We start from the raw sequence: 14,408 nt of genomic DNA, 5'->3' as shown, positions 1-14,408 counted from the left end.
CCTACTTGACTTGTGAATATGCAAAAGTCTTCGTTCGTGTACAAGTAAAGACTTTTGACAACTTTTTTTTTGTTTGTTTTTATTTTTTTGAATGAATTTTAAATTTTATTCATCAAAAAGCATTGTTACATCTTTGTGTCAACCTATTTAAGTACAAAGACTCGTAACTCAGAAAAAACCTTACACTTCTCTTTTAAACTCTAGTTTGAAACCAAAATTGAAGAGCACACTCCATACCTCTCCTCCTTCTTGTACTCTACAGACTGAGTTTGTTTCTTAGACCAGCTGCAACGCGGGATATTAGCTATTTCTTAGCGCTAATTCTTATGCATTAAAAATAAAATAATAATTAAACTTGACGTTACGCTGAGGTTGAATCCTTAGTGAAGGATTTATTTGTGGTTGATCCTTGATGCGCTGGCAACGTCTGATTGGATCGGGAAAGGGATGTGTTTTGTGAGGGGAAGAGAAGCCGAAGCCATCAAAAGATTTCGAGTTTCTGAGCTGTATGATGCAGCCGGTAACAGCCGAATCAGATCCACAGTACATCGGAATCCGCCGAATTCTTCTCCCCCGGAAGTCCGAATCCGGCGCCATCTCTCGTCGCTATGTGAGCTCTCTCTCTCTCTCTCTCTCTCTCTCTCTTTAACCTCTCACTTCAAACCGTTGAGCTTGCTATCTGATTGTTGTTTCGTTGAAGGATTTGAGATGCAATGGCAAAGGATATGTAACGAATCTCGCTTCTCTCCTTCTTCTTCTTCCTCCTCTTTTGCGTGTAGTCTATCTCTTCCTCTGAAACTCTGTTTTTCCTCCGATCAAACTCCAGCGGTGAAATCTTCAGGCTTTCCTTTCTACAGTCCAAGCCCTTTGCCTAGCCTATTCAAACCCTCGGCGGCGAGCGCGAGCTCAACGCCTCTCCGCATCTTCAAGAGACCTTTCCCCCCTCCTTCCCCTGCTAAGCACATACGCGCTTTCCTCGCGCGTTGCAACGGCTCCACCAACAAGCCCAACAAGGTCACGATCCCAGGGAACAGTGGTCGATGGTTACCTTCACCAGGTCCACTCTCCCATCAGTTTGAAGCAGAGAGCTTCAGTTCTAGTAGAGTAAGTAGACTTGCTTGCAATATTCAGTTTCTTGTAACTATAGAGTAAGTAGAGTAAGTAAACTTTTTTTTTTATTCATTCATAGGATTTACGGAGTGCTAATCAGGTTTCGAGCCGGAGATTGAGTTTTAGCTCGAGTTTCAGTGATGGTGATCATTCCTTTCGCCGTGGTGGTGGTGGTTTTGAACATGCTTATTCTTTCGTGGGAATGCATTGCATCTTCGACCAATGCAAATCTTCTGGTATTTTCTTACATCTTCTTTTGGATTTAATCGACTTAGTTTGTGATTTTCCTTCACTCTTGTGTAGTTACTGTTCTGAAGTTTGGCCATATGAGTTCTGATCTACTTGCATATGGAGCATCAGATGGGACCTTAACTGTTTGTAGTCTCTCGCAAGAGCCTTCTGTCCTCAAGCAGTTGACAGGCCACTCAAAAGATGTCACATGTTCGATTCACTCGTATTGTTTCCTTTTGTCTTTTTTTTTTCCTGTATCTTGGGTAAACACCTGCCTGCTTCTTTGAATTCATGGCTTGTTTTGAGTTGGAAATTGTAAAGAAATTATATGTAATAGATAGATCAGCTATGGATTCCATATTGAGTAACACCATTGGACATACATTTTAGAGTCAAATCCTTAACTATTTAAAAAGCAAAAAAAAATCTATTATATTCCTAAGGACTCCAATGGTGGGTAACACCATTGGAGTTGCTCTTATCTCCTTATCAATGAGTTTCTTCAGAATGGAAATAGGCATCAGCTTCTCCCCATGTCGAACATTATTCCTCACCCTCCATATAGCATAGACAGCCGTTTGAAAGGCGTATCTTATACAGAAAATACTCTTCTTATCATAACCCCCACTTGAGATTATCCTCACCATTTCAGACCAATCATATGTGAAAGCGTTACCCAAAATACCTTTTATGAGATGTTCCCACAACTGCATAGCATAAGAACATTTGAAAAATAAGTGATTTCGAGTCTCCACATCAGTCTTGCACAATACACATGTAGTATCTATCCCCTGGCTCCATCTCGATACCCTGTCCAAAGTGGATAATCTTCCCCTCATGGCTAACCATGTCATGAATGCATACTTAGGTGTAGCCATTAAGAACCAAATCCCCCGAGTCCAAAGACATTGCACGCTCGTCCCTCTTAACAGCATCCAAGTTTCATTTGTTGAGAAATTCTCTCTATACCCCGACTTTCTCCTCCAGATACTGACATCCAACTTCTCACAGATTCAAGAGCCGTCTCTACCTCTCGCAAAACCTCTGATCTATGATGTCTTCTCCGTCTTAAATTCAGCACCGCTTCCTCCAGAGTGGCTTCTTTTCTTATACCCAAACCAATAAAACCTCTCTCACCCACAAGATCAAATATCACACCCTTCTCAGACCAACAATCATACCAAAAAGAGATGTGTTTCCCGTTGCCAATTTCAATTTTGTAGAATGTCTTCGCTATCTCTCTAAGCTTCATCATCTTTCTCCACATCCAAGAACCCACCTAAGAATTAACTTTTACTTCCCAAAAGCTTCTCTTCTTTAAAAGATATTCTTTAATCCACAATATTCTATGAGAGCAGACTAGACTCATGTCATGTTTATCCAAGCTGATACCTCTAAAACATGACATGAGTCTAGTCTGCTCTCATGGAATCACTTTGTCTATGCAGTTTTGGAACACAACACATAATGCACAGTCTTACTCTTCTTTTCATAGCAAACTGAAGAGCTTAATTATTATTGAATCAAAGAAATACATGTTTCTCTAATCACAGAGGAAAATAGTGATCCTCATTCACTTACACAAAACACATCTCTATAGTTACAGATAATAAAGGGTCTTTGTCATCTTCCCTCATTGATCTTGACTCCCAGCATCGGCTTAGAATCAGCGCTTCTGGGTGATATCTCGGAGCCAGGCGCTACGAAGCTCGTGGACAAGGAATCAGAAGGCCACGTCTCTTTGGTTTGAAATCCGCTTAGAGAAGAGCTTGTGGTGTCATCAAATCTCCAGTCGGTTAGGTAGCCTGGCTTAGAGGTGACATCACTCACCTCAACGTCTCCCGAAAGCATGGCCACCACTCTTGACATCGGTGGTCTCAAGGCATGTGATGTCTGAGTGCAAAGCAGAGCAATGCCTATCATGCGCTTCACTTCTTCCATGTTGAATTCAGTTAGCTCACGATCAATAAGTTCCACTTCACGACTTTTCTCGTGTAGATTCCATGCCTGTACACAAACTTAACATCAGCTTTTGCTAAAGTGCACAACACATATTCCCCACGTTGATTACAGATAAGTGTTGAAATGGATCAATCAAATTATAACAAGCAAGTTAACGTACCCATTCAAGAAGATATCGTTTTTCGTCCTCCAAGTTCTCATCAGAGTTTGGCCTTCCACTCACTAGCTCTAGAGCCACAACACCAAAGGCATACACATCAGTTTTCTCTGTTAGATGTCCGCGCATGGCATACTCCGGCGCAAGATATCCACTGCATTGGTCCCCAACAACATGTCTTATAAATCCACATAACAGTGTTGCAAACCAAAAGTCAAGATTCGAGAATACTTACATCGTCCCTGCTACTCGGGTGCTTATGTGGGTTTTCTTGTCATCGTATAGCTTTGCGAGCCCAAAATCAGAAACTTTTGGGACCAAATTAGAGTCCAGTAAAATGTTGCTGGCCTTCACATCCCTGTGTACGATCCGAAGCCTCGCCTCCTCGTGGAGATAGACTAGACCCCTGGCAACTCCTAGACATATCTCATAACGAGTTGACCAATCAAGATGTAAAGTCTTGTCCCCTGCAACATCAAAATCAATGGCAAAAGTGCATAACGAGTGCTGGCATAAGCATAGGTCGATAAATCATGTTTTTTGAGCATACCAAATAGAGCCTGATCAAGACTTCCGTTAGGAAGGTATTCATATACGAGCAAACGATGATCTCCTTCATAGCAGCACCCATAAAGTTTTACTAAGTTGCGATGTTGAACTGCGGAAATCGCTACAATCTCTGCAACAAATTGTCCCTTCCCTTGCCGGGATCCCACCGACAACAGCTTCACTGCTACTTCTCTTCCATCATTGAGTTTTCCCTGTTGAATGTGTTATTCGAAAGAAAACATATTAAGAGATATCACATATATATTGTGATTTCCAAGAAAATGGAGCACATACCTTATAAACAGGCCCAAATCCTCCCTCTCCAAGCTTGTTAGAGGGATCGAAATCTTGAGTTGCACTCTTCAGTTCCGAGTACGTAAAGGTGTAAGGCTTTACGTCCATACTAAGAAGCTCTGCAAGAAAAAAAGAAGTGATTTCTAAAAAAAAGGAACCAATTTGAAAGATGATATTCAAGTGTGCGTTCTTATTACATATTTTTACATGTATTATACCTTCATCATCTGTATACCGCTTTCTTCTTTTTCGGATGATGAAGATAGCCACGCCCGCTAAGATACTTAAGAGTCCTAGGCCAACAATGACACCCACAATAGTACCGGTCCTGTTCTTTCCCTTTGATGGTGGCCGATTGCCCACAGTTGGTGTAAAATCTGGATAACAACAATATGTAACACTTAGGGAACTTGTGAACATCAATAATATCAAACAACAAAGGATTTGCCATTTCTTGTGTTACCTGATTTTGCACTGACAGCCGATATTAAAGGCCCGTACGCCCCTTGAATGGGGATACAACATGTTCCTTTTCCAGCCCAGAAAAGATGAATTTCCAGGTAATTCTCAGTTACATTTGCTTTATACACTCTCTGAACTGCTCGAACAGTAGAGTCACCAGCCGTTCTGCGTACATCAAAATCCGTTTCAACAAGTCTTCCCTGAGAAAAAAAAAACGAAGCAACGAGATTACTGCACCAAACAAGTTAACTTATAAAGCGAAAAGCTAGATCAAGTAGTAGTGCAGACCTGGACATAAATGTCAAAACGTCGTCTTCCTAAACCTCTCCAAGTGTTTGAAGTAGAACCAAGGATTTGAATTTCAGCAAACTGAAGTGTTACTGTATAGCCTCCATTTTCTAGCCCCAAACCATAATACCTCAGGGAAGATGCAGAAAGTCTTGCTGACTGAAAAAGCTCCGAGTCCAAAGTGCCGATAAATTGTGATTGTGAAGTCGCTATGTATATATTACTGCTACTTCCGGCAAAAAGTCCCACGCTACTGGCTGCCCATCTCTGAACGTCACTCACGACAAAAGAAGCTGGTCCCAGCTCCTCGTCCTCCCTCTCAAATAATGCTCCGCTCACAGACCGTATTGGTGGGCCTCCGCAGTTGATCGAAAATTCAGAATCTAGACATCAATAAAATAAAAAAGATCATAAGCAATTTTTTCCAACAGTGCACACAAGCACTGTCCATTTGTTACACTTACATAATGCTTTTCCTCTATTGCAAGGGAAGTCTTTCTGCAGGCAGCTCAGTCCTGGTAAAACACTTTTAACCAAAAAAAAAAAGAAATGATAAGTCGTCTACATTTGCAACCGTTTGCAGGAACTACATAAAAGTGGGTCATGATGGAACAAGCATCATCGACAATATCACCTCTTGTCAAGACCTTCCAAGGAGAAACTGTTAGCAACGAGGTTGCTGCACAGATAAAATACATTTTTGTTATGAATGTAATATATATTTCCTATAAATAGGAAACTTCATGCTGGATACGAAGAAACCCAATGAATATACACAAGGAATTGTTCCGAGATTGAATAAACAAGTGGTGTTTTCTTTACTTACAGTTTCAAGTTTGGTAAGTTGACCCATGAAGGAAGACTTCCAGACAAATCATTGTACGACACATCTCTGTTAGTATAAAAGAGAACATTGATTAGAATCCACTGGAACCTTATTCAAATTGAATAAGTGCCGACTAATAGGTGAAGGAAACTTGAGCCTATATCAGGAGGATTTGTTTTCAACAAACCCTCCAACAATTAGGGGTGGCTTTCAAAGACGAAACAATTATAAAGGACCTTCGTTACGCACATATTTCTCAAAGTCTGACTCTTTTGAGAAGGCAATGGACCATTCAGCGTGTTGTTCCCAAGAAACCTAATAAGAGGAGTGAAGACATCAAACCATTTCGACAGGCATAATCTTTAATCACTGGAAAACAAAGCAAAAAAAACATATCATCTTACAAGTGAGTAAGTCGACTTAAATTGAAAAGTGAAGCTGGAATTGGTCCACCTAGTTTGTTGAAGCTTAAATCACTGGAAAACAGACACGAATTACACGGTAACACATTAAAATTATTCATGTTTAGCAGTGAAAGAAGGAAAATAAGACATTATATTATCAGCAACTTAAGATCATTTCGTATTCTCTTTTGGTGACTTTCACAAATAATCACACTCTACATACAGAATAGCAATCATAACACTGAAGAAACACACAGACATATGGTGTACTTACACTTGTTGCAGACTTGAAAATTCTCCGATAAAAGAGGGTATCGTCCCAGTGAGATTGCTGTTCCTAAATACTCTGCAACATATATCAGAAACAGTTCAATACTACACAAATGTGATCAAAGATTGAACTAAAATAAGTTGAATAGAAGTGGTCTTACAATGTACTTAGAGATTTCATGTCTTTGAAGAATTCAAGAGAAGAGCTGCCGTTGGATATATCACCAAGCCTCCTACGTACATTTAGAATAGGCATGAGCTATTAAATACGTGGAGGAGAGAGGGGATGAAAGAAGAGCAAACAAGAATGGTTCTGACACCAATGGGAACAACACATACAGTTCTGTCAAAGAAGTTAAGTTGGAAAATGATGACGGTATAGGACCACTCAGACCAGTTCCGAGAATTCTCCTGTAGTAAAACATGTATGGAATCTCAAACTTGGAAAATAATGAGGCCTTTTCTACTAAGAGTAGGATTAGTGTAGAAATTAAAAATCAAGAGGAACAAATCCATTATATAATTCTGAAAAAAGAAGAAGAAGGAAATGTTCTTACAAGGTAGTAAGTTTGGTCCAGTTTCCTATGAAATCTGGAATCGGACCTGTAACTTCCAGATCCGTAATCCAACTGGTACAACCCAATTAAGGAAAAAGGAAAAAGATGTAGAAATCCAACTATAAGACTTATTATATAAGCAAATTAAGTACAAAAAGAAGAAGAAGAAGAAGAAGCTTACGCATCTTCGAGCTGAACAAGATTAGCAAATGATTGGGGTATTCCCCCTGTGAGTCCAGAACTTCCTATATACCTGCAGTAGTACAAGTGTTGTTATATAAATGATATGGAAGTTTTAAGTTTGCATATCGGAATTGTAAGATCGGAAATGATTCCATAAAAAAAAAAGATACTAGCTGAGTAGAAATGAAAAAGGAGACTCACATTTTCTGTAGTTTAGTACAAGACCCAATCTCAGGTGGTATAGAACCAGAAAAGTTATTTGAGCTAATACCACTGCATGTTGTATACAAGATAAGGAAGCATCAAAGTCTTCTAGAAAGAAGTAGTCTGAAAACATTATATAATATCTGAGGAAAAAAGGCAAAGCAAAGCTTACAGTGATCTTAGATCTTTAAGCAGACCAATTTCCTTGGGAACAGGGCCAGACAATGCATTGATCCCAAAAGTCCTATGTGATGAATGAGTTGAGTGTGGGGGGAGAGAGGAGGAGTGTTGGTAAGAAAGAGAAAGGGAAGAAGAGAGAGGCTTACATATATTGCATACGAGTCAGATTACCAATAGCAGGAGGGAGGGAGCCTGTAAGAACATTTTGACCCAAGTTCCTGAAACAAAGAAAGAAAGAAAGAAAGAAGAGGAGGTCCGGTCCATAATTGTGTAAATGTGATCAGATCATATCTATAATTGAATAGGGAAAAAAAAAGGAAGAAGCATATGTACAGATTAGTGAGGTAGTGCAAAGTCCAGAGCTGGGGAGGGATAGGTCCTACAACTTCAATCGCATAAACCTTGCTGCATAAAATCAAATCAAATCAAGAAAAAAAAAAAGAGGGATAATTAAATATAGCTATTTGGTGGAGTGGGAGGGTTGGTACAGGGCGGTGATGCGGCAGATTTTGGAGCTGTTGAACGTGCAGTCGCATTTGATAAGAGGGTTGTATGCTTTGTCGTCGATGGTGACGCTGTCGTCCATGGCTGCGCCGGAGCACAGTTCGCCGCTGATGTTCCATTCCCTGGGCGCAGGGATCCTCCAAGCGGCGAAGATGGAGTTCAAAGCTCGAGCTGTTTATTAAATTAAATTAAATTAATAGACTCATCAATTGTTCTTCCTTTATTAGCTTAAAAATCTCTATCTAATTATAAATTACACTTAACTACTAATCAAACCATTTCTTAGTTTTCAAAACTAACCAACCGCTACAAAAAAGACCTACAAGAACAAGACTACGATTATTTTGAAAGAAAAAGAAGACTGTGACACCTTCGTCTGGATCAGTAGTGGCTCCGGTTCTGTTTTGAGCTCGAACCACATGTACCGAACCGGAAAGGAACCAGACTGTGATTAGAAGACACAGAGACCGCCGCCGTTGCCTGGCCATCGTCGATGTGTGTGTGAGAGAGAGACCGGAGGTTTTATTTCAACGACAAATAAAGAAAAAAAAATAGACACCCCCGCGAATAATAAGGTTAAGGTGTTTCGTTGGACTTTGAAGAAGAAGACGAAGGAGAAGAGATGCAAGTTGCTTATTAACTTGTATTAATTATTAATCTCAATAAACAACAACTAAGCTACTAATCCAGGATCCCCGTAGGGTTCACGCGCTCTCCCCCCAGGGGAGATTTCAACAATCAACAATGGCGGCGAGCGCAACCGTCACCACCTTCACCTTTTGGGGAGACTAATGATTTAAATAATGAGACCAGACGCATTCTGGAGACATGACAATAGTCAATGGGACGTTTGGTCAGAGACTCAGAGCTTCTCGCCTGTACTGTACGTATCCTATACTATTTATTTACCAACCAACCACGCTTCTTTCTTTTTACTGCTGCTAGTAAGATTTACAAGATACGATGTTCTTCACTCGGTCGAACCGGTCTAGTTGCATCAATCTGCTTACGCTTCTTGAGAGATACGAAAGAGCCTCGGGTCAATGTATTAGCCCCACTAAATCAGCCATTACTTTCTCGTCCAAGACCCCTTTAGCGGTAAAAGATTGGGTTAAGCGGACAATGTCTATTGAGAAAGAAGGAAGCATCGGAAAGTACTTTGGGTTACCCGAACACTTTGGACGAAGAAAGCATGACATCTTCAATAGCATTATCGACAGAATCCGACAAAAGGTCTTGAGCTGGTCAACTCGCTTCCTTTCCAGTGCTGGGAAAGAGGTTCTATTAAAATCCATCTTTACAGCCATTCCGGTTTATGCCATGATCTGCTTCCGCCTACCGGCCTCCCTCTGCAAGTAAATACGATCGATTCTTACGAGATTTTGGTGGGATTCAAAACCGGACATTAGAAAAATCTGTTGGGTTGCTTGGTCCAGACTCACCCTCCCAAAGACTATGGGCAGCTTAGGCTTTCGCGACATTGAGTGTTACAACCAAGCACTCCTAGCGAAGATAGCTTGGCGTCTTATTCGGGATCCACAGTCCCTTTTGGCGCAGACTCTATTCGGAAAATACTGATTCGATTCGTCCTTCTGCGACAGTTCATGCCCTGCTTCCGCATCTCATGGTTGGCGCAGGATTCTTTGGGGACGTGATTTACTCCAGCTAGGCCTTGGATGGACTGTGGGGAATGGTGAATCGATCAAAGTCTGGTCTGCTCCCTGGCTGTCCACATCCTCTCTGATAACTCCAATGGGGCCAGCTCCTTCACGAGAAAGTCAAGATATGCTCGTCTCGAACTTGCTTCTTCCTGAGACAAAGGAGTGGAATGTTCATCTTGTCAGACATCACCTGCCTCTTTATGAAGACTGTATCCTTCAAATTGTACCAAGCTCTTTTGACAAACAGGACGAGCTGGTTTGGCTTCCGAATGCATCTGGAGACTATACATCAAAGTCTGGTTATGCCCTGGCTAGACTATCAACACAGAGCCATATAATTGATCAGTTCCCTTGGCGCAAAAGTGTTTGGAACCTAAACACCCCTCCTAAGGTGCAAACCTTCCTATGGCGATCAATGAACGGAGCCCTTCCCGTGGGTTCTGTCCTACTCACGCGAGGTCTCCATGCGGAGGCTAAGTGTAAAAGGTGTGGAGAGCTCAAAACCCCACTGCACCTCTTCCTTACTTGTCCTTTTGCTGCCCGTATCTGGGACCGTATCCCGGCTCTCTTCAAGCCTGATGCTAGCACTGTAACTTCGGTGAGTAACCTCCTCATCAGTAACATGAGAATGATCAACCTTCCACCCACCGGCCTGGGAACCTCCCCAATATACCCGTGGTTGTACTGGCACCTTTGGAAGGCTAGAAACAAGCTAATCTTTGAAGACAGATCCTGGACAGAAGCTGAGCTGGTTTTAAAAATTATTAAGGATGCGCGCTGCTGGGAAGAGGCTTCCCAAGGCAAAAGACACGCCCAAACCAACAAATCAAATCCGATACCCGCCCCTCTACCATCTCTGCAATATCTTAATTGTTTCACTGATGGAGCCTGGGATCCTAATTCTGGCAACAGTGGCCAAGGCTGGCATTTCACTACCTCCTCTGGTGTGGAGTTAAAACACTAATCCTCTAACCGCCGACATGTAGTTGCGCCCATAGTAGCAGAGGCTCTCGCAGTAAAGGCCGCTCTTATTGATGCAGTCACTAATGACTTCTCTCAGCTGAATGTCTTCTCTGATTCGAAGTCTCTCATCAACCTCCTCAACTCCTCTGCTTCAACAGTGCTTTTTCAGAGTGTACTGTTTGATATTAGAGCCTTGTGTTGTAGGTTTGAATCTATCTCGTTCTTTTTTGTTCCCCGTTTGGGGAATGTCGCTGCGGATACTCTCGCAAAATCTGCTTTAAGACTCCTTGTAACCTCTCCGGATGGAGAATAAACTGTTTTCCCCTTTATGAATCAAAGTAGTTCGTTCAAAAACAAAATACAATCTAATCCAAATGTAATTAAAAGTAACTCTCAAAGGTGTTTCAAGTTTGTTAAAGTCCACTTGAGTCTTACAAGGATTCTTTGGACCAGGGCCGGCTATTATTCGGAACAAACGTTGGCCTAGTCCAAACCCCGTATCCCCATGTAGGATCTTAGAGCATCATTATCCCTAAACCCCTTAAAGGATTTCTTAATTAATTTTTAATAGTTTTTAAAGTATAAAAAGTAAGTTAAGAGATTTAGAAATAGATTTAAACATTTAAGTGGTTTATTGCAAGTGTCTTAATTATGAGTTCTTAAAACAAAATTATAAAACACTTTCATTAATACAAAACCATGCCTAATGGGGATGATATCAAGAAAGCACACATGAAGCTTAAGATATTTTCACAGCACCGTTCTACCTACCATTATCCCACTGCTTCACCAATGTTAACCAAAATAGAATAAAGAAGAGGGAAGTGAGTGAGACCTGGTTTATAGCAATTCTTTCGAGCTCTTCAATTCCTTCTTGCCGCGAATATGGAACATGTTTCTTCAGTGTTTCAGTTCTGCGCCAAATTACAATAGTATTGTTTATAGGTCAAGTCACTATTATGACATAACCTTCTAACCTTTTGTTTCCTACAGAATTGACTAGAGACTGATAAAAATGACTACTTTAGATTGATACAGAAAAAAACGTAACGAACTTACAACTTGTCAACATGCTTTTGGCGTGAATCCAGTGGCAGTTGAATTCTCCAGTCACCTGAGTTCATGGCAGGTTCTTCCCTCGGGAGACCAGGCTCTGAATTGTCATTGAACATAAGCACAAAGCGTCAAGGGTAATATTTTTATAACATCATCAATAACCAAAATTCACAGATCACTGAAGCACAAGAACACCAAAACAACAAAGCATGTGGCTTCAAATAAAGCACATAAGATTGTCAAAACTATAAGATCAAGGATGAATCCATGAATTTTAAACACAATCAAGTAATTCTACAGAAACCCAGAACATAACTTTCCTCTAGAATCAAAATCCAAACAAAACCCAGATGGATGGTAAGGCCTAACCTCAGAGAGATTTGGTGGGGGAGAGAGAGGCGGAGAGAGAGGCTGAGAGAGATGCGGCGGAGAGAGAGACATGCGGAGGAGAGAGCTCAAGCTCCTTTTATGGAGTTCGAGAGAGAGATGCGGCGAAAGAGAGATGCAACAAGAGAGAGACGGCCACATAGAGAGTGAAATCTAACAAGTGGGTATTGAAATTGGAACTAACCATGACCAGCTTCTTCTGCGAAAGCACCATCCCCACGAATCCAACTGCATTCCGAAACTCTCCATCGCCATCATCGTGGTCGACCTCATTCTCTTCTTTCCCTTCCCATTAGAGCACAAGCCAATCGCCTCCTGCCACGTGTCCACTAGGGACGTTTCTTCTAGTCCCATAAGGCCAACATTATCAGCGCCCCTTAGGCCCGTCCTTAATCGAGTTTGGGTTGAAAATAAATCAAAAATAAATCCCCAGGTTCGCGACGGGCCTTAGCTAAGAGATTTTTTGGGCTCGTCCTTAACGAAACGTGGCAGCATTGGAGTGGGAGATGTATTCGAAGCCGAGAAAGGATTTGTCGGTGTGTTCTTCTCTCTTCTCCAAGCTCAATCGAAATCTTAAATCTCTGATGGCGACGCCGTGATGTCCGAAGGCGAAGTTAAATCAAAAGGAATAATCGATCTCTTCAAATCGTTTGCAACCCGCTCACTCCACATCGCCCTGATCTCTGAAGGCGAAGTAAAAAAAACAAAGGTCGTGTCCAATATCTCCGAAGGCGAAGTCACAGCAAACTCCACAGCGGCCTGGTGTTGGCGTTTGATCCCCTGATCGAATTTCAAAGCTCAATCCACTTCGAATTATGAAATCGAAAACGAAATCTCTGAAGGCGAAGAGCTGATCTGGAAATCGATCTCTGCAAATCGAAAGTCAAAGTTCACTCCACCTGCCTCGGTTCACTTCCGGTCCTTTACGTGGAGCACATATCATACCCAAATCGTTTGAGAATCGACCCAATCTGAAGGTATGTCTTTAACCTCCATTCTAAGATTGAAAATCCGAGTAGGGCTGTGTAGATTCTAAGGTTGTTTTATTTGATTCTATGGTTGATATGATTCTCTCCGCTCTTGTGATATATATTCTATGGTCGGCTCTTGTGATTGAAGTGGTTTTTGATATTTAAAAGTTTTATTGATTCTTTGTTTCGATAGATTCTATGGTTTGAAATAGAAAAATAGTATAGATTGTATGGTTGTTTAATGCTTGTAAAATCGTATAATTCTATGGTTGTTTGAGATAGAAAATCGTATAGATTCTATGGTTGTTTGATGGTTGAAAAATCGTATAGATTGAAGTGATCGTATTGAAGTATTTTGAACAAATTAGAATTATGGTATGTTTCTTCTATTGATTGTAATGAGGCAAATCTTTTATTTTGAGAATTTAGTGATACATCTTTAACTCTTTAATCAACAAGACCAACCATTTGCAGTGAAAGGACATATGTGGTTAATGTTAGCTTTATATTAGAGGCACTGTCGTGGTTACTGCTTAGTTAGATAGGTTAAAGTGTAGTTTGTTTCAAACTGTCATGACTGCTTAGTTAGATAGGTTAGGCTGTAAAGTGTAGTTTGTTTGAAACTCTATCCCCTTAATCTTTTATGATCTTCGTACGATAGTTGTTAGGTTTTTATTTGTGTAATAACTTCAGATTAGACATTTCTTGGTTACGGTTAGTCTTTATGTGGAAAACTTAATACTCTTCACTTCCTCCTATTAAACTCCCATCTCATTCCCCTTAAATATACACAGCTACTATCTCTCTTCTATGATCTCATAAGCTACAACTCTCTCTCTCAAATCTTTCTCTTTTCTAACTCGTATGGATTCAAAAATTTATCACAGTCAGTCTTCTAGTTACGTTGGACTGCTTAACAGTCAACAGGGAAGTGTTCTCCATGAAAACTTTCCTTATGAAAGTTTTCAATCAAGTGTTAATTTTGGAGAATCCGAGATCCCCCCCCCCTTTCAGTTCACAACAATGTGAAGACACACCAGTCGACCGTACTGTTAGATGCAAATGAAGCCCAGCTCATGACGAGGTTTTAATCAGTGCTTGACTTAACACTTCGAAGGACGCTGTTGTTGGAAATGATCAGAAGTCGGGGACCTTCTGGAAACGGGTGAGAGAGTATTATGCAGCAAGT

The 14,408-nt window shown here is 40.9% G+C and overlaps 2 protein-coding genes across 6 annotated transcripts; one reads left to right on the top strand and one right to left on the bottom strand.

The window, feature by feature from the left end:
• Positions 1–369: 369 nt before the first annotated feature.
• On the top strand, positions 370–1,714 carry LOC117127166. Of its 2 annotated transcripts, XM_033276586.1 has the most exons (4): positions 370–610; positions 701–1,104; positions 1,190–1,346; positions 1,414–1,714. In XM_033276586.1, the coding sequence occupies exons 2-4, from the start codon at positions 709–711 to the stop codon at positions 1,626–1,628; spliced, it is 768 nt and encodes a 255-aa protein (XP_033132477.1). In that variant the 5' UTR covers positions 370–610; positions 701–708; the 3' UTR covers positions 1,629–1,714. The 2 variants fall into 2 exon arrangements, with proteins under 2 accessions (XP_033132477.1, XP_033132478.1); XM_033276587.1 differs by lacking the exon at positions 370–610 and having other exon boundaries at positions 647–1,104.
• A 1,092-nt stretch (positions 1,715–2,806) lies between these two features.
• On the bottom strand, positions 2,807–12,468 carry LOC103832536 (probable LRR receptor-like serine/threonine-protein kinase At1g56140). Of its 4 annotated transcripts, XM_033276585.1 has the most exons (27): positions 12,231–12,468; positions 11,865–11,958; positions 11,641–11,719; positions 8,552–8,661; positions 8,166–8,352; positions 8,011–8,082; positions 7,824–7,895; positions 7,670–7,741; positions 7,495–7,566; positions 7,292–7,363; positions 7,111–7,182; positions 6,893–6,964; positions 6,715–6,786; positions 6,558–6,629; positions 6,284–6,355; positions 6,129–6,194; positions 5,880–5,945; positions 5,688–5,732; positions 5,518–5,579; positions 5,054–5,436; positions 4,767–4,965; positions 4,522–4,680; positions 4,304–4,422; positions 4,011–4,221; positions 3,696–3,927; positions 3,464–3,614; positions 2,807–3,348 (listed from the first exon to the last, which is right to left on the bottom strand). In XM_033276585.1, the coding sequence occupies exons 5-27, from the start codon at positions 8,261–8,263 to the stop codon at positions 2,965–2,967; spliced, it is 2,895 nt and encodes a 964-aa protein (XP_033132476.1). In that variant the 5' UTR covers positions 8,264–8,352; positions 8,552–8,661; positions 11,641–11,719; positions 11,865–11,958; positions 12,231–12,468; the 3' UTR covers positions 2,807–2,964. The 4 variants fall into 4 exon arrangements, with proteins under 4 accessions (XP_033132476.1, XP_009106802.2, XP_018509284.2 ...); XM_009108554.3 differs by lacking the exon at positions 8,552–8,661; XM_009108553.3 differs by lacking the exons at positions 11,641–11,719; positions 11,865–11,958; positions 12,231–12,468 and having other exon boundaries at positions 2,965–3,348; positions 8,552–8,945.
• Between the last annotated feature and the right edge of the window lie 1,940 nt (positions 12,469–14,408).

Source organism: Brassica rapa, chromosome A08, assembly GCF_000309985.2.
Source record: "Brassica rapa cultivar Chiifu-401-42 chromosome A08, CAAS_Brap_v3.01, whole genome shotgun sequence".
Taxonomy (NCBI): Eukaryota; Viridiplantae; Streptophyta; class Magnoliopsida; order Brassicales; family Brassicaceae; genus Brassica; species Brassica rapa.
Note: the sequence above shows the minus strand (reverse complement) of the source record. Positions and strands in the feature narration are given on the sequence as shown.